Genomic DNA, 23,560 nt, shown 5'->3' with positions numbered 1-23,560 from the left:
GTGACAAGGACACTATACTGTAAACAGGCACCATCTTTCAAATGAGGCATTAAACCGAGGTCCTGACTCTCTGAGGTCATTATAAATGCCAGGGAATTTCTCGAAAAAGAGTAAGGGTGTAACCCTGGTGTCTTGGCCAAATTTTCCTATTGGCCTCTATTCATCATGGCTTCCTAATAATCCCCTATACATGTGAATTGGCTACACCTCTATACTCTCCTCTCCACCAGTAGCTGGTGTGTTGTGGGCGTTCTGACACACTATGGCTGCTTTTTAGCACTCTGAGAGCCTAAAAAAGCCCTATATAAATGTAAGGAATTATTATTATTCTCATATAACCATTCCATAATTACTCTGATTAAAGTCTCACAAGTCTGACATACACATTACACAGAAACAATTCATAGTTCATTTTAAGTTAGACATGACAAAATTAATAACTTGAGGCTAATACAAATCATTAGTTTGGAAGGTGGGCAGCACTATATGTTTTGTGGTGTAGATTCAAAAGAAAGAACTGATAAAAGTCATTCGTTCAGGAGGTTTGTGGTGTAGATTCTAAAGAACCAGCTCATAAGAGTCATTCGTTTGGGAATAAGCCTACACTCATTATGCTCTATATTTTTCCCTGTGGATTAAAAAAACAACAACTGTTAACACAGAAAAAAGCACAGAAAACAACTGTCAGGGTATTTCTTACAGTGTTCCGTCCACATCGGCAGAATGCCAGCATGAAAACATACTGTAAGTTTTAGAACTGAAAATTTCCTCCTTAATAGAAAAAGAGCATTTATTTAAACAAGTCTGTTGAAATAGCTCGTTTGGAATTTGTGTTTCGTGACATCACAAAGGACAATACATCAGCAAATGACTGCCTCTTCAGCAAGATATCAATGCCTGTTATTCATCATTGCACCCTTGGCCCCACCCACTGGTACTTTGTCATACAGGTGAAGAGGAGAGAGGGCCTGTCATGTGAGATTCATCTACACCATAGGACACTTGCACAGGATACCTTCATGTGTCTATCTGGATCTAAACCTTTTTCTACATAAACATGCACATAGATGAATGGCTTGGACCGTTATCATGCATTTCGCACTGCTTTTGAAAGACACAATGTCAATGTCTAAAAAGGAGACCCCTATCCTGTTTCATCTTGATTTTTGCTGTTGTGCTGTATTGAAGGTGTCCTGGACCGTTTTTGCACCCATCTGTGCAATTTTTAATTGTTGGTCTTTTGTAAACATGCACTAGATGGATGTCTTTAATTGTTTCGATGCATTTCCAGAGATGTGCGCCAGGTTTTAAGAGTGGTACAAGCTCAACTTTTAAAAAGGCGTCTCATTCTGATGCTGCCACTGACTGGAAGAAACACATGCTGTTCTGTGTGTAAACAAACACAGAAGATGTATGAGATGTCGCTCCTGTTAAGAACAGCATCTATGCTTTGGTCTGATGAAGCCATTTGAAGCACCATGGATTGTATTACGTTTGTGTATTCAGAACATTTCAGTGTGGATTGTATGTGTCTTTGGCTCATATCAGAGTAGATTATTGTGAACCAGTCGCAACATGATTCAAGTTTTGCAAAGGAACTGTTTTTGAAAGACGTGGCAGCTAAATACTACCGGACCGGAGTAAATAGTTTCATTCATTAATGTTTCAAATGTCATGACTGTTTGATAGTTGCTGTGCTTAAGTGAACAGTTTGATACATTCGGATGAAATGTGTTTGGTGTATATTATGTGTTAACCCTGAAATGTAGTTTTATAAATTACAATGTGAAGCTTTTTCATTCTCTTCCAACTGAGATTCAAATAGGGCTGTATTTGAGGGGCTGCACGATGTTAGCCAATCATAACAATGGGCATTAACATTGAGGTTTAAAGGAGACACTGAGGCCAAAACTGAGCGTTTCAGACAGAGAGCCAGAGACAGGGTGGAAAATTATCACATATTACTAAATTATGACCTCATGGAAGATAATAATTTTTTTTCCTTTTCTCTGTCATGATCCCTTTTTTAGATCTTCTTGTATTTGGCTGACCAGATATCGGGTGGCTTGCCAGTGTATCAAAGTATCAAAGTTCTTCTAATACATAAAGAAGAGTAAGCCAGACCAAGTGCTCATGGAGAAAAGAGTTTATTGATGTTGATTGTGTAGTGTACTTCTCCTGAATCTTAACCCAAAGTTCTGCCTGTGTGACAGAACTTTTTACTTGAAGAACAATAGTGTTAGCACCTCCCTAAAAGGACCCCAATAAACAAGACATACAAGATATCTCCACATGTTCCTCCTGGGAGGGGTTGATTGCTCTGAGTTTTGTCCATGGACATATTCTCGCAATGAGAACATGACCATCCACGAACGCTGTCTCCGCGTGAGCAGGCCCAGACACAAAGACAGTGATCGTGACCGTTAGAAGGCGAGATATAACGAGCACAACCAGGAATAACATACAATCGGAAAAGCATCTTTAAAAAGATGCGTCTTTAAAAAGACGTTCCGTGTGTGCGCTCTTTTAGAGAAATATATACTCTTTTAGAGGGGAAAAATGCTCTTTCAGAAAATATACTTTCTAGTTTTTCTGCCGAAGCGCCCGGGGCATTCTCTGCAATGCACCAGTGCAGAGGAGGGAGAAGCCGCTGAAATGCGCCGTCAGATCCAGCAGAGGTGAATGAACAGTAGTATTCAGCTCAGTGGGCATGACCGTTCGAAAATCTGAATGAGTGGTTGCATACCAGCTTCTTTTATACCCGTATGTTCGGGGGAGTGGCATGCAAATACCACTCGCCAATTTTCATTGGCCTTTTATCAAAGACCAGAGGTGTCTCGGGCTCCCAAGAGTGACCCCTAGTGTCACTACATCGACACCAACGTCGAGTGAGTGACAGATAGGGAACTCACGGTTACCACATCCGGTGTTACCACCTTTACATGTTTTCACAAATCAGGCTCAGTCTAATACAAGTGAATTTGTATGAACCTAAACTGCATGCTTGCTGGAAATAGGCGTTGAAAGTGAAGAGCACTTATTTTTCATCTTCCCGACTCATTGACTTAAAAAGTGTTGACAGGAAAACAAACTGCTGTGAAAAAATTCACAAATCAGACTGGTCAAGATGAGAGTGGTTTCAGTCTTCTTGGTGTTCAACTTTTGGAGCTATTTGGATTAGAAAATGAAGAGTTGTAAAATTTAAACAACCAATTGTGGAGTGGAGGATGATGTCATCTGAATTCACAAATCATGAAGAATAAAATGCAACATTATTTACATGTCTACCACAGAACATAGCGGATTTATAGCCAGTTGAAGTCTGAATTTCAAATCACAAACTATCTTTACTGCAGTCTTTACATGCTAGCCAACTAATATACAGTTTTTCATTCTATGACCCTGCTGAACCTGCTCCATTAAAACCTAGATCATATCTGCCTGCACATGACATTTCATCTGTAGTCACTGGTTTCAGTGATACATCGTGATTTTTAGGTAGAGAATCGTAATCGAATCAAATCACTGTCAGAGCAAACTGTCACACCTCTAATAAATAAACATTCTGAAGGTTGATTTCACCAAAAGGTTTGTTAATATGTTGCTTCTCAACTTCTGTTTTTATGACCGGTGTAAGATGGATGGAGTGTTTGGGAAACCTGTTTGAAACAAGAATTATTTTTGCAATTCCCTTCATGTTATTAAATTACTTGCCCTTTTCACAAGGCTTTCAGACTCCCTAGATGTAGTGTCTAGTGTTTATTTATATTTTTTAATGTCAAAAAGCATTCTCCTACAATTTAATGTGTAGAGTGCCAGATGGGCTGGTTTGAGTATTTCTGTAACTACTGATTTCTTGGGATTTTCACACACGACAGTCTCTAGAGTTTACTCAGAATGGTGCCAAAAACAAAAAACATCCAGTGAGCAGCAGTTCTGTGGATGGAAATGCCTTGTTGATGAGAGAGGTCAACAGAGAATGGCCAGACTATTTAGAACTGACAAAGTCAACGGTAACTCAGATAACCGCTCTGTACAATTGTGGTGAGAAGAATATAATCTCAGAATGCTATTCTAAGATGCGGGTTGGCGCTGTTTTGGCAGCACGAGGGGGACCTACACAATATTAGGCAGGTGGTTTTAGTGTTGTGGCTGATCGGTGTATATATACAGTATATATATATATATATGAGAGAGAGAGAGAGAGAGAGAGAGAGAGAGAGTATATATATATTATACAGAGTATCGCGATATGACGTCCCGCGACAGTCGTCCCCCTGGTGCTACTGTCGCAGAGGCTGGAGGCCTGGTTAGTGCTCTCCAGCCCCTCGCGGTGGCTCATCAGGACAGTTTGCCTCGGCTACGTGATCCAGTTCGCCAGATGCCCGCCACAGTTCAGTGGCATCCTCTCCACTACGGTGAAGGGCGAGGGTGCCTCTGTCCTCTGGGCGGAGGTTGCCACCCTCCTGGTGAAGGGAGCAATAGAGCCCGTCCCCGTAGCCGATTTGCGCAAGGGCTTCTACAGCCCTTATTTTATTGTGCCCAAGAGAGGGGGAGGGTCGCGCTCAATCTTAGACCTGCATGCCCTGAACAAGGCCTTACACAGGATGTTCAGGATGTTAACGCAGGATGTTAACTGCAGAAGCGCATCCTGGCGTCAGTACGACATCAGGATTGGTTCGCGGCCATCGACCTGAATCCATGTACTTTCACGTATCGATCCTTCCTCGAAACAGACCCTTTCTTCAGTTTGACAAGCATAGCAGTACAAGGTCCTCCCCTTCAGTCTGTCCCTGTCTCCTCGCGTCTTTACCAAGGTCGCAGAGGCTACCCTGGCACCGCTGAGGGAGAAGTGCATACGCATTCTCAATTATCTCGATGACTGGCTAATCCTAGCTCACTCGTGAGATCTATTGTGTGTGCACATGGACCTTGTGCTTCAGCACCTCGACCGACTCCGGCTTCAGGTCAACTGGGAGAAGAGCAAGCTCTCACCTGTGTAGAGCATCTCTTTTCTTGGTATGGAGTTGGACTCGGTCACTCTCAGGGCATGTTTTACGACTGAACGTGCTCAGTCAGTGCTGACCTGCCTGAATACCTTCAGGAAGAAGGTAGCTGCACCAGTGAAGGAATTTCAGAGGCTCCTGGGGCATATGGCATCCTTGGCGGCAGTTCTCCCCCTCAGGTTGATGCATATGAGACCGCTTCAGCACTGGCTACAGACTCGAGTCCTGAGGTGGACATAGCACCATGTCACGCGCGTGTGACCATCACGCCACAATGCCATCAGACTTTCAGCCCTTGGTCGGACCTTGCGGCAGGTGTTCCCCTAGATCAGGTCTCAAGGCGTGTTGTGGTCACGATGGACGCCTCAAACTCGGGCTGGGGCACCATGTGCAATGGGCAGCCATCACTCCAACACCTTATCCTTGAGTAATCATGCTAAATTGTTAATTACGTTGAAAGCTATTTGGTTCGTTAAATGAAGCTTAACATTGTCTTTGTGTTTGTTTTTTAGTTGCCACAGTATGCAGTAGACTGGCATGTCTTAAGGTCAATATTAGGTCAAAAATGGCAAAAAAGAAACTGCTTTCTCTAGAAACTCATCAGTCAATCATTGTTTTGGGGAATGAAGGCTATTGTATACAATGCTTGAAATTGCCAAAAAAAAAAAAAAAAAACTGAAGATTTCATACAAAGGTATACACTACAATCTTCAAAGACAAATGACAACAAGGACAGAAAGAGATGTGGAAGGCCCAGATGTACAGCTAAACAAGAGGATAAGTACATTAGTGTCTACAGTTTGAGAAAAAGATGTCTCACATGTCCTCAGCTGACAGCATCATGGCAGCATGGAAGACAAGTTGCTTTGATGAAAAGAAAGCACATCCCTTCAGCCCTCTACCAGTCGATAAGTCACCCTGCTTCAGACCACACCTTCATTCTGCAGCTCATTTCACACAATCATCACCTCATCTCTGGAAAAGAGTAATGCAACTCCCTTTCTGACAGAGCAATCTGCTTTTGAGATTAGATTTGGAGTCTTTTTAAGCCAGATCACTTTGGATAGGTTCTCACTTATCATAGAGAATAAATCAGTGCCCAGCATGAGAATAACATCCGTCTAATGCCTCAAATCTAAAAATGAAGGCCTTGCTCAAGGGTAGATTGGGAAAGATTCTTTGTATGTATGCTAATTTCCCCTTGGTTTTTGCTGGAGTTGAAGAGAGGCAGTGTTATAAAATGGTTGCTTAGAAAATGAGATACCTGGCAGTTCCCAAATGATAATGTTTGATCAATGGTGACTACCTATAGTGAAGCTTCAATGGGTGCTGTTTCAGATAAATAAATACATTTCATGACTCATTTCAGGCCATTTTCCAATTATTTCCTCTTTGCAGCTATTGAATAGTGGTTTTACCCAATTTCTGGAGCTTGCACCTACCACAGGCTTTCTTCCAAGCACCCACATACTGAAATAGCAAGTTTTGATGCATGGGGTGGGTGCAACTGGGTGCCCATCAGCCCCAATAGAGCGCAACAGTTTGGTTCCATAAATAAAAATCCCATTCATTTTCTCCATTGATTATTATCGATAACTTACATATAAACCTTTAAAGACAGGCCTACTGTGAGCTAGGAGGTTGTTAGTCGATGTTAATACAAGACTCTCTGGAATACTCAATTCTGATTAGTCAATGGCGCCATGCAGCAGTCAGATATTGCTCTATAACAACTGCACATACGGGGATTAACTCAAATCAATTTTTCATGTGCATTTATTTATTTATTTGGCAAGTAGTCTTGTAATAGGCTGAATAAAGAGCAGTCAGATGGTCATTTTTACAAAGTAAACACCAACGGAACACAGAAAATCAATATTTTATGTCGATATATTTATTTATTTTGTTAGTAGCCATGTAATAAGCGGGATAATGTACAGTCAGTCGGTTGTTATCGCAAAATAAACCCCAAGGGTGATACAAGTCCTGATCACCCTGTCAGGGTTTATTGTGCAATAACAACCAGCTGACTGTACATTATCCCTTACGTACAGAATACACTTTTTTTGAAGCCATCATTATGTGTTATTTCCATTTGATGTTTTTTTTATTTATTTTTTTATTGTATTTAAAAGAGTGAAGAACTACACTATTCATGATCATTCATGATCATCAAATTCATTTGAAATGACTTTTTTCATTTTCATTTGAATTGATGCATTACTCATAATCAACAACTTTACATGACTAGTTTTATATTATCCATCATTTTTTATTTCATTATGTCATTAGCAATGCTACATTGAATTGTAATTCGTTTGGTACACAGTCTTGTACCTTTGTCTTTTTGTCCAATTTTCATATACTTTTCTTGCTTGCAACCCAAGTTTGTAACCTTGTTTTTTGGCTTAGAACTGTTTTATGAAGGATTTAATGAAATCCCTATGGAAAAAAATAAATGGAAAAGTCTTCCATAACCAAAATGGTAAAAAATTTGGGTAGGCACTGTTGTGCTCTATTGCTCATTGAGGGTGAGTAAACAAGCTTGATATGTGGCTGTTTTGGTGTTTTAGAGTTTTCAACTCTGAACATGGTAAACAGCTCTGCAGGAAAGCAGCTTCCAATGTAGAGAGGCATAAAGTAAATTCATAAAGCTTCTAGCCTGTGGTGAGAAGTAGTAACAGTCTTTCAAAGCAAGTGTGAACGTGTTAGAGAAACCTTTTAGAAGACGCCTCTTCTAGACAGATGGACATGAGCGTAGGCATCCAGACTGACCCAATCGACCCCTACAGCATGTTCTCCGTCATCCAGATGGAGTGTTGACCCTGGCCATAAGCTATGAGCAGTACAGCTTTTATTGAGGGGCAGATGCTCAGACACTACACAGCAGATACTTCAGACAATCTCTCAACATTAATGATCCTGCAAATGTCACATTAGCCCTATCTCTCTCTCCCTCCACCTACTCACACCTGGTGCCATTTTTCAATATCTAATGTTCATAAAACACACAGGCATACACACTCACTGCTCACTCACTGGTAAAATTGTAATGGTGAAATTTCAGCCAGCGCTCACTTAACATCCTTTTATCATATAACAATGTCCTTAGCTCTAGGGTTTTATTTTGATTTTAATCTTCTCATCTTTTTTTTTTTTTCTTTAAATGATGCTCTCTTGACAGTGCCAGAAGCTCGGCTACTCTCCAACAGGCACTTCTTAATTTTGTTATGGACATAGATGAACTGTACGATTCTCAAAAAAAATAAAAAAGTACAGTGAATTTTATATATAAAAAAAATAAATAATAAAACATTTTAAAAAAGACAGTTTCTGAGCTGTGGTACAGAAGGTAGCACACTTGCTCCTGATAAGTATGAGAGCTGAAGGCTCATGAGGACATGGGTTTGAAACCAGCCTGGGTAATGTTCCCACCCCCACTTTCCTGTAGGGGTGTACCGATATGATACTGGTATTGAGTCAGATACCGCTTTCATGTACTGGTACTCGTAAAAATGTTCCGATACCAAAAACCGATACCATCTGACGTACGAATGTCGTAAACATTCAGCCCTTAAATTAAAATCACTTTATATAGTAGTGAGATTATTTAACCACAAAAGCTGCGATTTAATGAGATACTGTAAATATATAGTTTGCATGTAATTCAAATGTGAGTGCTTGTGAATGTGTGGAGACAGTGTTGTGCTGACACCGGCTGCTCATATCTTATAAAGCTCCTCTTTGGCTCATACAGGGAAAACACCGCCATGAGCATTGCACGCTCTGTTTGTAGCAGATGACAGTAAACAGAATGCAAATTCAGGTTGTAGCATGAGGCACATACAGAGTACATACTTATTTAATTAAATAGCAGTCTTTTGTGGTTTAATTATCACTTTGAGTTATGTAGCGACCGGCTTTTCTAGAGTGGGAAGCTGCCGTCACAACGACTCAGAGCTCCTTGGTCAAAACAACAAAGAAACACTTCAAAATAGGTACATTTAAAGGTAAATTTATAGGAAAAAAGTATGACAGAAATATATCACTACTGTAATTTATGTAAAATTCACTGTAATACTACTACTACTAATAATAATATATCAGTAGTAACTGTATTATACTTAAGTAGTATCTAGCATCTGTTATGCAGCACTTTATTTGACAAAATATAACTCCAATGTTGTATTTTGATTGTGCTGTGAGGTTCTGTATATAAGCACTTCATTTGATAAAAAATAATACAATATTATGTTGAAAAGTAATTGCTATATTTTAATTTGATTAAAGTTTTAATGAATTCATATTTTAAACACTGTTGATATGGAGTTTAGGGGGGAAAAAAAACAAAAAAACACAGGTATTGGATTCGGTATCGGCGGGTAACAAAAATGAAGTATTGGTTATCGTACTCATTCTCAAAAAAATGGTATCGGGACATACCTACTTTCCTGTCTGCCTCCACTGTCCTGTAAATAAAGGCTAAAGTGTCCTGTAGGGCAGTAATTCACAACTGGTGGGTCATGACCCAAAAATGGGTTGCAGGTCTGTTCTGAAAGGGTCATGGACAGTAGTGATGGGTCGTTCATGAACGATTCGTTCATTTGTTACGTGAAAACAGCACAGGTGCTGTACAGGAAACAGAAATGATTAGTTCGTTCTTTTGTCATGTGACAGCCGTATATGCTATGCATTGCTCACACAGGAAACAGAAATTATTAGTTCACCTCCTGAGTCATCTGGTCCAAGTCATTTGTTCTTTTGTCACGTGATAGCCGTATATGCTATGCACACACACAGGAAACAGAAATTATTAGTTCACCTCCTGAGTCATCTGGTCCGAGTCGTTCATTCTTTTGTCACGTGACAGCCGTATAGGCTATGCACTGCACTGCATAGCATATACAGCTGTCACATGACAAAAGAACGAACGACTCGGACTAGAAGATTCCAGAGGTGAACTAATCTTTCTGTTTCTCATAATTTGTCCTTGGCTGCATTATAAATTTTCCCTTATTGTGACTATAATCAAAGTTTGCGTAAGTAGACGTGTTGGGGGGGATTTGGCTATTGAAAATTTAACATTTTAATTTAATTCTGCTCAAATGAACAAAATTACTTGAATAAAGATTCATTCATTTTGCTAAACGAGACTCAAAGATCCAAGTCAGTAAAATGATCCAATCTTCCCATCACTACTGAACAGTAGGGAAAAAAAACAATGCTAAATGCAAATAATAGAATGAGACTAACAATATTACTGTATAGTTTGAAAAAACATTTCCCATATCTTTTGTTGTTGATGTCAAAGAGCATGCATCCAATCAAACTCTACAGTATTTGATGTTTCTCACTTGGTAGAAGCCACATTAGGTAGATGCTAACATGGACAGGTTGTGTGACATGCCCTCATCTTTAAAAAAACATGAACCAGATGAAAACGATGAAAATGTGACCTAAAACAAATTACGACCTGAGTTCACTTCAATTGATTAAAAAAAAATATTTTTGGCTGCTTTTTTCTTTGAACAAAACCAACTGAGAACCTCTGGTGTAGAGTGTTGGATTAAAGGCTATGAAATCTTAGCATCACTGGCTGCATGTGTCAGTAATTGTTTCGGCAGCCAAGCTACTGCCTCACTGCCATAGAGAGACAATCCTTCCTCCCTTCCTTACTTTGCCCTAAACATCAGTCATAAGGCATTTAACTTCTCTCCCTTGGCAAGGCGAGGAAATCCTCACAGGAGCCATGAATCTCACTGGGCATAACTTCCTCGTCTATCATCTCCCACTGAGAATCACTCACTCACAGCAGCCATCAATTTCTCTGTAACCAACCCCTCAACAGCAGCCAGACACCCATTCAATTTACCTCCCTGGAAAATCTCTCTAAAAGCCAGTCTGCTAAATCTCAGTGGATTTTAACCACAGAGTGGAATAACTGCTCTTTATCGCCAAAGGTCTTGATTTCCTAGCTTACTTGAATGAGCAAGCAGATACACAGACAGAAAGAGAAGGAAAGAGAGGGTTACGCACGCTGACGATCCTTTCCGAGGTGCCTGCGCGGGAGATTGTTGTTCCGTTGAGCCCCACCAGAGAGGGCAGCGTCTGGGACATCCAATTGGTTACCATAGCCATGGTGCTGAGCACCGCACCAATTTTCAGGAGCGGAACGCTCATGTTGTCCCCCCTGGCTGGCCACCTGGCCCTAGTGCCCCCCCCCTACACTCCCTGGCGTCAGGGTCCAGATGCAGCACGCAACAGTGGAAGCGAACCTGATGCACACTGCTCCTCCCTCTTCCTCCAGTCAAGGGACAAGCGGTCACACGTGCGTTCGTGGAGTCTCAAAACCAGCTCACGCATGCCTGCTGCTCAAATCCAATGGCATCACAGCGATACATAACACACGCGCTATTCTTCAGCCTGAGAGCAACTGCCAGTGCCTGAGTCTTACTTCTACGCTCCCTCCCCTCGCTCTTTCAAGATGCTGCGCACTGGCTGCATCTCTATCTCTATCTCTCTCTTCCTCTTCCCTCCCCTTCCCTCCCCTGCCTCTCTCCAGCCTTGTTTCACATCCATCCCTCTGTCTTCCTCATCTCTGTCTCCGCTGTGCCTCTTCTCTTTTCACGAGCACAAAAAAAAAATCAGAAGCAGGGGAGATGCACACCCCAAGATCTTTGTGCAACACTCAAACGTTTGAAGCTGTCACCATTTGAAAGGATTGTCTCCCCTCACAACTGCACAGAGGCTGCTCACAGTGCTAAATTAGGATCTTTCTCCATGTGTGTTTTGTTTGTATGTGTGTGAGGAAAAGTCGCAAGGCTCTTGAAGTATCTAATGAGGAAGATGATGAGGTGTTCCAGTCGGCGACTTTCCCCTGACAGCTCATCAATCAAATGTACATGTGACACTGCCTTAATCAAAGCATAATGGGAAATTGGGATGCAGACGGGCACAGCACTGGAGCTCAGCACTAACCAGAGCTGACTGCAGTCCATCAGCAGCCCAGCCATGCAGGCAACTCTCTCTGTCTCTTTCTCATCAGCCCCAGCCTGAAGCCACAAAAGTCACATAATTAAAAAGATGAACTAAGCGTAGGCTGTTTTATCCTCGAGCAATGGAATGTTGGAGAACTGTGTCATTCAAGCCTTAGTAAATAGGCACAATGTCTTCTGACAGTTTATCACTCCTTGCTTATTCAAAACAAAATGTGTAAAATTTTCATCGTTCATTGTGCCATTGTGTCATCGCTGGTTAATTACAGCTCATAACAGGTGTCTCCTGTCAGTGTTTAGACATGTTGAGAGTGATCTAAGATTTGCAGGGTCATATCTACCATATCAATCAATAAGAAGTGACAGCTGCTAGAGACCCTTTGTTGACTCAGCTCACCTGATGCAACTGTGAACCTAACAGCTCAACACTGCCATCAAGTGTTTGTATAAGAGTACTGCAGCTAGTGCGAAAAAGAGTTTGAAATGTATTTTCTGGTGTGTATAATTTTTCAATGTTAAAATACTCTCCTATCACAGCAAAAATTGTCGTAAGCCGTTTATACAAGAAAAAGTGTAAACACTGTGGCACTATCAAAACCCAGCTCTGTGTGTTTGAGCAGCCTAACATACTGTAGCAACATTGGCTCAACCAATGATGTGGGTTTGGGGCAGGACAGCCTGTTTAAAACAACTAGTGACAACAGGGGGATTTTTAGGAAACCTGTTTGGAAATGGTCACTATTTTTGTGATCGCATTTGGTGCTGCTAATAGCAGAGAAATTACACACTGCAGCTTTAAAACTTGCCTGAATAAGTGTAATACAGCACTACACGTGCATCTTCGCCCTGTCTAACTATACAGTGATAACAAGTCACAGCATTTTGCCTCCAGAGCAATCTGTTAAGTTGTTCTGATGGTTTCTGTGTCACATCAATAGAAATCTGATGGTTACATTGAACGTTTTTGCAAAGACATACAAACACAACACTGAATTAAATCTTATCCATTGAAAAATCACAATTTAGAAAAGATTAAGATGTTAATCTGCTAAATGCATAAATGTAAATGTAAATGTAAAATTGAGTTTCAGATTAATTATTTTCTTTATTTTTTCTGATACAAAATATTAAAGAAGTAGCTTGCCCAAAAAGCAAAAGTAATTTCAATCCTGCGTGGTTTTCGTTTTTCCATAGCAAAAAGGAGAAAAGCTTTTCAAGCTGCAATGAAAGTGAATGGGGCTGTAAAAATAACAAAAATAACAAAAAAGGCACCATAAAAGCATGATAGTATCCTATGAAGCCATATGAAAGCATTATGTTAATAGTTAAAGGGATAGTTCACCCAAAAATGAATCTTCTATCATCATTTACTCATCCTCATGCCATCCCAGATGTGTATGACTATCTTTCTTCTGCAGAACACAAATTACGATTTTTCGCTCTGTAGGTCCATACAATACAAGTGAATGGGTGCAAAAATGTTGACGCTCCATTGATCCACATAAAAGTAATCCAAACGACTCCAGTAGTTAAATAAATACCTTCAGAAACAATATGATAGGTGTGGGTGAGAAACAGATTAATATTTAAGTCCTTTTTTGTTAGAAAGTCTTCTCCCTGACCAGTAGGGGGCGATATGCATGAAGAATGTGAATCACCAAAAACAGAAGAAGAAGAATGTGAAAGTGAAAGTAAAGTGGAGATTGACTGAGCAGTGAGAAGAATTTATAGTAAAAAAGGACTTAAATATTGATGTGTTTCTCACCCACACCTATCATATCACTTCAGAAGATATTGATTTAACCACTGGAGTTGTATGGAATACTTTTATGCAGACTTATGTGGTTTTTGGAGCTTCAAAAGTTTGGCACCCATTCACTTACATTGTATGGACCTACAGAGCTGAGATATTCTTCACATACACATGTGAGATGGCATGAGGGTGAGTAAATGATGAGAGAATTTTCATTTTTGCTTGAACTATTTATTTGATTTGCCAAAAAAAAAAAAAAAAATAATAATAATAATATATATATATATATATAGATAGATAGATAGATAGATAGATAGATAGATAGATACATTGCTTACATTCAAATATGTCACAAAGTCATATCATATCAGGTTTTATGCACCATATTTGAATTAATGCAAAATTAAAATTTTTGGGTGAACTATTCCTTTAACTACAAGTCACAAAAAATGACTGCAACTGCCATTAAACAATTGTAACACTTCAACAGCAGCTTCCAAAGGCTTTACAATCATGTAGAGAAACAGAAAGGTGTTTCATTTCAATGACCCTAAGAAAACCCTGAACAATATCTTCTCTCTGTGTGTAGGCTTTTAAAAGAGGATGTGTCATTTTTCACCCACCTGGGTATTAATAACCTCACAGAAACGGAAGGGTTTCACCAATGTTACATTAGTGTTCCATATGAGTAAAACCACTTTAAACAAGATTGTGACAGTTCATCAGTTCAAACAGGCTACTTGGACACTGAAATAAACGGAGTCTCCAAATACTGTCAAATGAACTTAGCACTAGCTGTATTCTCCATTGCCCCAGTATATTACCCTTGGCCTGCATTTGATGGTCTCATTAAACATATCAGAGTGAGAATTTATTTTAGAATCAGAGGAAAAACAACCTTTGCATTGTTCTTATCATTAAAGTAAATACAAAATTGTCCTTCACAGTTTGGAATACATTCTACGAGGCGTTTTTGGTCATAAGGTTTAGTATTATAAACTAGCTTGTTCTTTGCTAAAACGCAAAGGGGTCATTTCTACGGATGAACGCTAGAGGCTAGTGTTGTTCAACAGATGGCAGCACCAGATGTGGCCCAATCTCTGCTGCAGATCATATGACGATGCTTCAAACAATCAGGTAGATCCATCTCATAGAGATAAATTACATAATCTTGTTCCGCCAAATCAGGATACTGTTTAAAAAAAAAAAAAAAAAAAAAAAATTAAAATGACATTGACCATGATGACACTTAAGTACAATAGGTCAGATTTAAGTTTCGGGAACAGAACTGAGGATGAAAGCAGCAGAATTGTCCCAAAATGTCAAACAGTTTAGAATAAAACTTAAAGATGTAATACAAATATTTACCATCTGGGGGTAAAACTTACCATTTTTTTAGGCTGGTCCAGCTAATGCGCATGCACACTCTCAAGTTGACTGACAGCCGATGTCTGTCTCTCAAAGGTGATTGGCTCTTTTACTGTAAGGCTGGACTTCCTTTTCTGAATCCACCATATTGGGTTTTCCAATTTCTCCCATTCATTTTAATACAAGTGTTCCATCTCAGGCTAAATAGTCTCTGCTTCAGTTCCCTGTTCATACATCTAATTCAAAACAATCTGTCTACTGTTTCTGAACAATTTGACAGTCACACTTGTTAAAGTTGTCTATCCAAAACACTGTGTTAATGCCATGGAGCCGTATGACCGTATATTTTATGCTGGAGTGATGTGGAGAAGTAGTCAAGCCATGGCTGCGTTTCCTTCATTCTTGCCCTAAAGGCCTCTCACTTTGCTATTTCTGTCCAAGGCGCTTACATCCTCATTAATGATGTTGTTACTCATTTTCCCACACACTAACGCTGTCACACACAAATGTGAGAGTGCGTACATTTGTGCAACAACACAAGCAGACATGCACGGCACATATACCCGTGCAAACACACCGTGTTCACTGAGCAATCTATGCTAAACAACCACTCAAAATTTGATTGTGGCATTTGCCCTCAGGACTTCTGGTTTAAAGGGCATTTTTAATCAGTTCCCACAATTTAAATTAACTTCAATTGTAGAGTGCAGTGCTTTTGACTGCCTGCAGATGGAAGTAAAGATCTAGAGATTCCCAAACAGCCTCAGAACCTCTCCAAGGACATTGTTGGACTTTTCACGAACCAGTACCATAATAAATGTCTACTCAGCATGTCTTTAAACGTGCAACACATATAAGGCTACAGTCACAGTCTTGTAGGCATTTTTCTACGTTATTCTGCACTCTCAGTTCTGCAGACACAACAAACTAGCCATTTGGAAGGCATTGTTTACTAAATCGACAAGCCCTGAGCCCATTTTAAATCATCACAAAAGATTACCCTTTGACAATCATTAAGTTAATCTATATGCAGGTCAAGTTTTTACTGCAGCTGTTGCATATAGATCAGTATGGATAGGAAATGCTTTGTGTGCGTTGATTTTAACAACAGAGACCCCTGAGAGTGTGTGCAGAACAGCGCCCGCTCAAGAGACTACTGTGCATGCAACATGCAACGTCTGGCTCACTTTTCCACTGCCAGCACTTAACTCCCACCCAAACCCCGCTAAATAATGTAGCCCGCCATTACCAGCATTGGACTCTGCTGTGCCATAGCACCCTGAAGATATCAACTCGCATTATGTGTTCCGAGAAATATTGGCGCTGTGATGCAGGCCTGTTACGCATATATCCATGTGCTACAAACTGACTGTGACAGTGCTGAAAGAGGGATCACTGAGGGCATTGGATGGTTAAACTTGTCTTCCTGTTGTATGCCAGAGTTACCTTTTCCCATGATAAGTATATCTTAAAAATGGCAGCATTATTGACCTGCTGCTCAACAGGGAGCAAACTGTTCTGTGAGATGAAGCACTTTTGTTTCAGAAGAGCTTTTGAGAGTTTAGGCTGTGGGGATGCCTGTGTGTAACTGTCTTTTATGAGTGATGACTAAGAGCTTAAAGGTGAAGTGTGTAATTTTTTGATGTAAAAATAATTTCTCCTTGCCCAGTTTAATGTGCAGAGACAACTACATGTCAGTTGTAGGCTTGCTGTAGACAATAAACCAAGTGGCTCTGTGGCACTTTTAAAGTGTTGTTCTGTTAGATTAAGTGTTCCAACATGCACTTCTCGGTCAAACAATTGCGTCACTTTGGGGCAGACTACGTGTTTGAACAACTAATGGCAGATGGGGAGCAGGGTGGAAGGGGTGAAAAGAGTGTTTGGGAAATGTTAGCGCTATGTTGGAAATGGGAAACTAGCATACTGCTCAGTATACATAGTGTATAATATTTCTCAAAAAATAGTTGGTGAAAGTTGAAGTATTTTATAACCTGACATGGCATCTCAAAAACGCAGCACTCCTGCGCGAGAAAATGAGAAACACAAACAATGTGATGTGGCAGGCCCCACCCGAATAATGGCCAAGACTTAACTGATGATTTTTAAGAGAATTTATTTAGTTCCAAAAGATCTTGAAATGTCCTTTTACGTTCGTAAAATCACCTTTTAACTCCAGCAAATCACCATAAGAGCTGAATAATAAAACAAAAGCACAAAACTATTCATTAATCTCTTTTCCATCAAACGATATGCTGTGTAGAGTTACAATATTATTAACATCCACATTTTAATGACAAACCATACATTTTCCATGTTAAATGTATGAAACATCACAAAATCTGATCATTTTTAGTGTATTTATGAATTACTTCTCAGTTTTTAATCTTAATCTTTTTTATCAAATGAAATTACTTGTAAATATCAAGTGCACCAATATTTCACAAAACTACTGATTTTAACTAACAGTTGATTTAAATGTACCAACCTTATGCCTTTTCAGGGGGTGTTTATAAAACTCTTAAACTCTTTAACCATTGTGGAGCTCTTTTCAATGCTTTTGCAATAAGGTTTAAAAGGACCTTAAACACTGAAAAATATATCAATACATGTTAAACAAATACTAACATTTAATTACAAGCATTTGGTTTGATAATTAAAACACGATTGAAAAACAGTGCATATGGATGTAAAAGAAAATGTTTTGTGTAAACGGCCCATTACTCTGCACTTTTGTTCCAATTTTTGTGTAATAAATGTTGTAACTTTTGCCAGCCTAATCAAATTAACCAAGTGGTGTTAGTAGTGTTCATACCGGTATTTTCCCATCGACGTTCTCGGTAAAGACGCTGATGTAAACACGGAGAGGGTGCGCAATGGCTAAACCTGTCCGTGTAGCGCTTGATCATCGAGTGAAAACGTGCAAGTGTCTTGAGACACATTTGCAAAAGTTGAAGTTCTGTATAACCTCCTACACGCTATATACAGAAGAAAAAAAAACAGCATGACACTGCACAACGGTCAAAGACATCCGTCTAGCGCATGTTTACCTATAAAAAATTTGTGTGTGTGTGTGTGTGTGTGTGTGTGTAAACATTTCTTAACTTTTGACAGCCTGATCAAATAAGTTAAGAAGGAGATGTAAAAGTCATGGCTGACATTATGTCCGATTCATTCATCACCCAGGAAATGGAAGTCCAGCACATTTAATTTTGGGATACAGCATTCCTCGCAGTGTGCTTTGTTGTATACTGCAAATATTTTAGGTCATCTAGTTATTCAACGCAAACAGAAAATCTGCACACTATACATACTGCTTGCTGCAACATGAGTAGCATGGTAGCATGCTGTGTTGAATATCGGCAATCACTATTTTTGCGATAGTGTTTGTGTTCTAGTAGCACATAAATGACTTCACCTTTAAGGAGTATAAACACTGCAATATTTCTTTCATCTTGGCTTCATTTTCCAACCTTACATACACGCATGCATACACTCACACATGCACACAGCCTTTTGGGCAAAACACAACCGTAAATAGAGCTGAGCAGTCTTCTCAAAACCTTTTCCAATATGGCTCAACACTGCAGCTGTGCAGAGATACAGAGCCACAGAAGTAGCATTCTGCTCTTTTTTTGTGACTGGTCTGGCTGTATATCACGATGAGCCAAGAGACACAGAGAGAATTAGATCTTCAAACCATAGGAGTGCCATGTTATTCAGATCCCTTACTGTCTTTCTAGGTGTGATTAAGACAGCCTTGCCCCCACGCTGAGTTAATGCTGCTGTCCAAATTCATCTCACAACCGATTACAATGATCACCGTTCGCATTCTCCACGACTCAGTGACCCAATTACACCCACAGCCACAGAGATTAATTCTGTGAATAACATTCCCTGTGAACAGTGACTCAACACGCTGACCCTTCCTGCTGATCTGAACTAATGAAACATTCGTTCTGTGGCGGGGAACAGAAAAATAATCCCCTCCGTTCTTGTAATTTGGCTAATTACTGCCATAAAATTGTGTCTTAAGCCTGAATGAGAGGTAGCCGATGCCACGAGAAGGCCCGTTAATTGAGGTTACTCTATGTGGCCATGTGTGCCGTCTAAATGTCTGTCTGCCCGCTCTAGGTTTGGCCTTGATGCTGTCTTTGAGAATAATTGGCTTTTCAATTCAACTGAATGAAAGCTACTTCCCATTTGAGCTGTTTTTTATTGTCCTTAAATGGAGCTATACTTTGCAATGGAAATGGGGTGGGGGTAAAATCTCTGTGAATAAAAGGCTTGTGGTGTCAGCTTGCCCCTTCTATCTACCTACAAACTTCCCAAACTGTTCTTTGTGTTTGTTTACATACACCCTTGTGCAAACTCTGATAAAGGAACTGAGATCTTGATGATGAATGCTCAGCACAAACTAGACACTTTAGCCCTGTTTCAAAACCTAGAAAGACAGCATCCTAACCTCATGGAACCTTATAAGTGACTTTATGCTCTACAAAGGCAGCAAATCTTCACACCACATACATATCACTCTGCACAGGAAACCCAACTCACAATTGATTTCAATAGAGTCTGGCATTAGCATGTTGCTAAGCTAACAGCACGATACTCTAATAAGTATAAAGATACATAGGGCCAGTGTTGGGTAAGTTACTCTAAAAAAGTAATTAATTACTAACTACTAATTACATCTTCTACAGTGTAATTAGATGACTGTACTAGTTACTCTATCTGAAAAGTAATTGCATTACTTATTACTAATTACTTTTTAAAACCCATATCAACCTCGACCAGATGAAACAATACAAGGATAGACATGAAACTGTTCTTTTCATTCTTTCAAATAAATCTTATAAAATCACATAAATTATTCTTGAACTGGCCAAAGAATTTAAGGGGGCAGCTTTAAATTAAAAAACATAAATTTTAACATCAGAAGTTAAATTTAGATTTTAAATTCACTAGATTTAAATTACAGAATTTAATGCAATTACATCAGAAGTAACAGTAATTAAATTACTGAAAAATAAAGAGTAATTCCTTACTTTACTTTTTTCAAGGAAAAAGACATTTAATTACAGTAATTAATTACTTAGTAATGCATTACACCCAACAATGCATAGGGCCTTCTGTGGCATGCACAATTATTGGGTAAATAATATACTGAATTGTTTTACATCTTTAGTTTTCAGTATTGAATGAACTCTAAGTTTATTTATAATCAACATTTCTCTCGCCTTATACATCATCTTATTTATGTTTTCACAGAGCTCATCATGCATTCTGAGATTGCCTTCCCTGTAAAGTAGCATACTTCTGTTGCCCTAAAATTCTGCTTCCACAGGCAGCTCACTAGGTTTTGGAACAGAGCATATTGTATATTCTAATTCCCCTTTGTTCATACTGGGTGATACAAACCATCAGGCCAAGGACAAAGAACTGAAAAGCCATTACAATACATAACATGTGACACCTGTACTAATAAGATTCTGGAGAAGTGTTATGACCCAGTGGTGCTTTTAAATCAATGCCTCTGCTTGATTCTCTCAATTAATCGGTCGCACCAAAATTACAGCATTAACAGAGGATTTGTTGCTAATGGAACAAAATAATAATAGTAATAATAATAATAATAATAATAATGCATTTTATTTATAGGCACCTTTCAAGACACTCAGGGACACCTTACAAGCATAAAACATTAAATACCACAATATTAAACAGTTCACTATGAACAAAAATTCACCCCAAGACAGACTTGGTTTAAGTGTAACCACTGAATCAAAGTTTGTCAGAAAAAGCCAGGTAAAGTATGGATACTATCACTATTACAGATGTCATGTGTAAGTGAATTCCAGAGACGAGGGGCAGAACTGCTAAAGGCTCTGGACCCCATGGTGGTCAAACGGACAGAAGGTAGAGTGAGAGAGATAGGCGATGAAGATCTAAGAGAACGAGTGGGTATGTAGATTTGAAGAAGATCAGAAAGATACAGAGGTGCAAGATTATGAAGGGCCTTAAAAGTAAGAAGCAAAATCTTAAAATCAATGTGATATTTCACAGGGAGCCAGTGTAACTGTTGAAGGACAGGAAATATGTTCTATGGAGGAAGTTCTGGTAATGATCTGAGCAGCTGAGTTCTAGACTAACTGAAGTTTATGAAGAAGCTTGAGAGGGAGACCGGTAAGAAGAGAGTTACAGTAATCAATACGTGATGTGACCAAGGCATGTATAAGAATGGCGGTAAAATGGTTACAATCAGCAATTACTGAATTGCAGCAAACTTTTACTGTCATGTACTGTAATTAGCAAATGTATTAGGGTTTCTGAGACATAAAACGGGAGTCTTTTACTGAGTACACTGTTAATTTTGATTGAAGTTTATATGGTAAATAACTGTAAAATGAACAGTACCGTATTTTCCGTAATCTAAGCCATGTTTTTTTTCATCATCTGAAAAGTCCTGCGACTTATAGTCCGAAGCGGCTTATATGCACTCTTTTTCATAACCGGCCGGTCAAACACGCTGCACAATAAAACACATACAGTATGCTTACACACAAACAGATGAAAACAGCACTCATAGTGATGGTAGTAGCATTTTAAAGTAGCCTGTTCAGAGTATTATTCCTTTACAAAGTGCTTCATGCAACCAGTTTAAATATCCTGTCCATCATAACATTATCTTTCTAGCAAACCAGACGGCTGTCAAACGCAACTCCTCACATGCCCCCAAAATGACATTTCATCACACTCGTAGTAAAAATATTCAGTCTGTGAACAGGATAGTGCATACTGGAGCAAAGAGGACTGCAAATATCAGAAATATCCACAGATATACTGTTGCTAACATTAATGAATGAATAGAATACAACTGGCACACTATTTTACTAATAGACTAAAAGCTGCACAACATAGAATTACAACAGATATGGCTTATTTGTCGTGTTTTTTTTTTTTTTTTTCATGAAACATAAATAGAATATAACAAGCTGTTACACACGATAGGCTACTCAATACTCCTGATTAAAATACGCCGTGATACGATGCATAGATGCTAAGGTAATCTTCACGCTGGAGTAGAGGTCTGCAACCTGACCCGGGCCCGCCGCTGGGTTTGTAATGAATGAAAAAATAAACAGGCTTACCGAACTTGTTTCGCGCACGCGCTCTCACTCACAGACACGTACGAACGGACGAGTTAGGGGCCGTTAACACCAAACGTGTTTTTGTGCACATCTGTTCTGATTTCCTGTTGTTTTCCTATGTAAACACATGCTGGACAAATGTCTTTGACTGTTGCGCCGTGTCTCGCTGTTTCTTCGGTGTCTAGCACAGTCTCGCATATTTTAAACACCGTGTCAAGTTAAAAAGAACTTTAAATTTTCAAAAAAGCATGTCAAGACACCTGCATGTTTCATTCTTTATGCTGCATCTAGATTGTTTTTAGCACAGCTGTCACAAAGATTCAACAATATGAACAAGTTCAAGCTGCATAGAGGGGACTATTGCATTGTTTCATATTATTCCAAATTGTTCTGCACCAAGTGAAGTTTCAGCAAATAAACGGTAAGGCAATGCTTTTTTCCCCTTCTGCTCTAGTGTACAAAGGGGCTGCCGTGCCTTGTTAAAACTGTGTATGTTTACTGTTTCAGTATTGTTACGAATGTTGCCTATAATGCTTACAAAAAATTTTGCCTATTGCAACAGTACTTGCTAGGAGAAGAAATTATAAAGATAAGCCCTATTCGGATGGCAATTATTTTACATGGGGAAGTGTGGTAATTCCAGCATTTACAGGGGGTAGTCAGTGATTTTATTGCTGTCCGAATCCGAAATGTCTGTGTTTTTCTCCCACCTCCCGCGAGAAATTCCCGGCCAAATTACTTACTGTTTTTTGACAAACACCAAGGTCGTGTGGTAATTGAATCACCGTCCAAATCCACATCTCTGAGTTTATAATCCAAAAGCCATTTTGGAAATCCTTTTTGATCACTGCTAAGTGCCGTACGTTTGTGCTGCGTGTGGTAACAGCTCTGGCAGTAATGGACAGTTGTGAAAGTTGGAGGATTGTGTAACAGAAATTTTTTAAATAATTCACAATAATAAAATTACATCACAGCTCCACCATAGTGAGTCAGAACTCTTAAGTAGAAGGGAAAGAAAAACGAGAGCCAGATCATGTAAACTTTTGAAATGGTCCATTATTATGGCAGCAATGTAATATAATTGTAATACATCACATTTTAATGTAGAAAGTTTACTAAATGCATTTATACATAGGGCTTGCATGACTACACATTTATACGGGTCAAGTAGGTCCAGAAAAGAAGAAAACATCTTATGATGTCTGTCATTTTGATAGATAAAACATAAGAAAACCATTTTTATCATATCTCCTCAAATTCCATTTGAACTATCTTTACTGTCCTTGATAT

General features: G+C 39.3%; 1 protein-coding gene across 2 annotated transcripts in view; it reads right to left on the bottom strand.

Moving 5' to 3' along the window:
• Positions 1-23,560, bottom strand: part of LOC127450559 (noelin-2-like) — a 162,033-nt gene that overhangs the window by 56,276 nt on the left and 82,197 nt on the right. Inside the window, exon 1 of one of the 2 annotated variants that reach the window (XM_051714785.1) lies at positions 11,043-11,460. The exons of the other annotated variant lie outside the window; for it this stretch is intronic. Within the exon in view, the coding sequence (XP_051570745.1) occupies positions 11,043-11,186 (144 nt within the window). The 5' untranslated portion in view covers positions 11,187-11,460. Of the gene's footprint in view, positions 1-11,042; positions 11,461-23,560 lie in introns of those variants that run through there. 2 annotated transcript variants of the gene reach the window in all.

The sequence above is a fragment of the Myxocyprinus asiaticus genome, chromosome 13, assembly GCF_019703515.2.
Source record: "Myxocyprinus asiaticus isolate MX2 ecotype Aquarium Trade chromosome 13, UBuf_Myxa_2, whole genome shotgun sequence".
In the NCBI taxonomy this organism is placed as follows: Eukaryota; Metazoa; Chordata; class Actinopteri; order Cypriniformes; family Catostomidae; genus Myxocyprinus; species Myxocyprinus asiaticus.
This window is presented reverse-complemented; position numbering and strand designations above follow the sequence as displayed.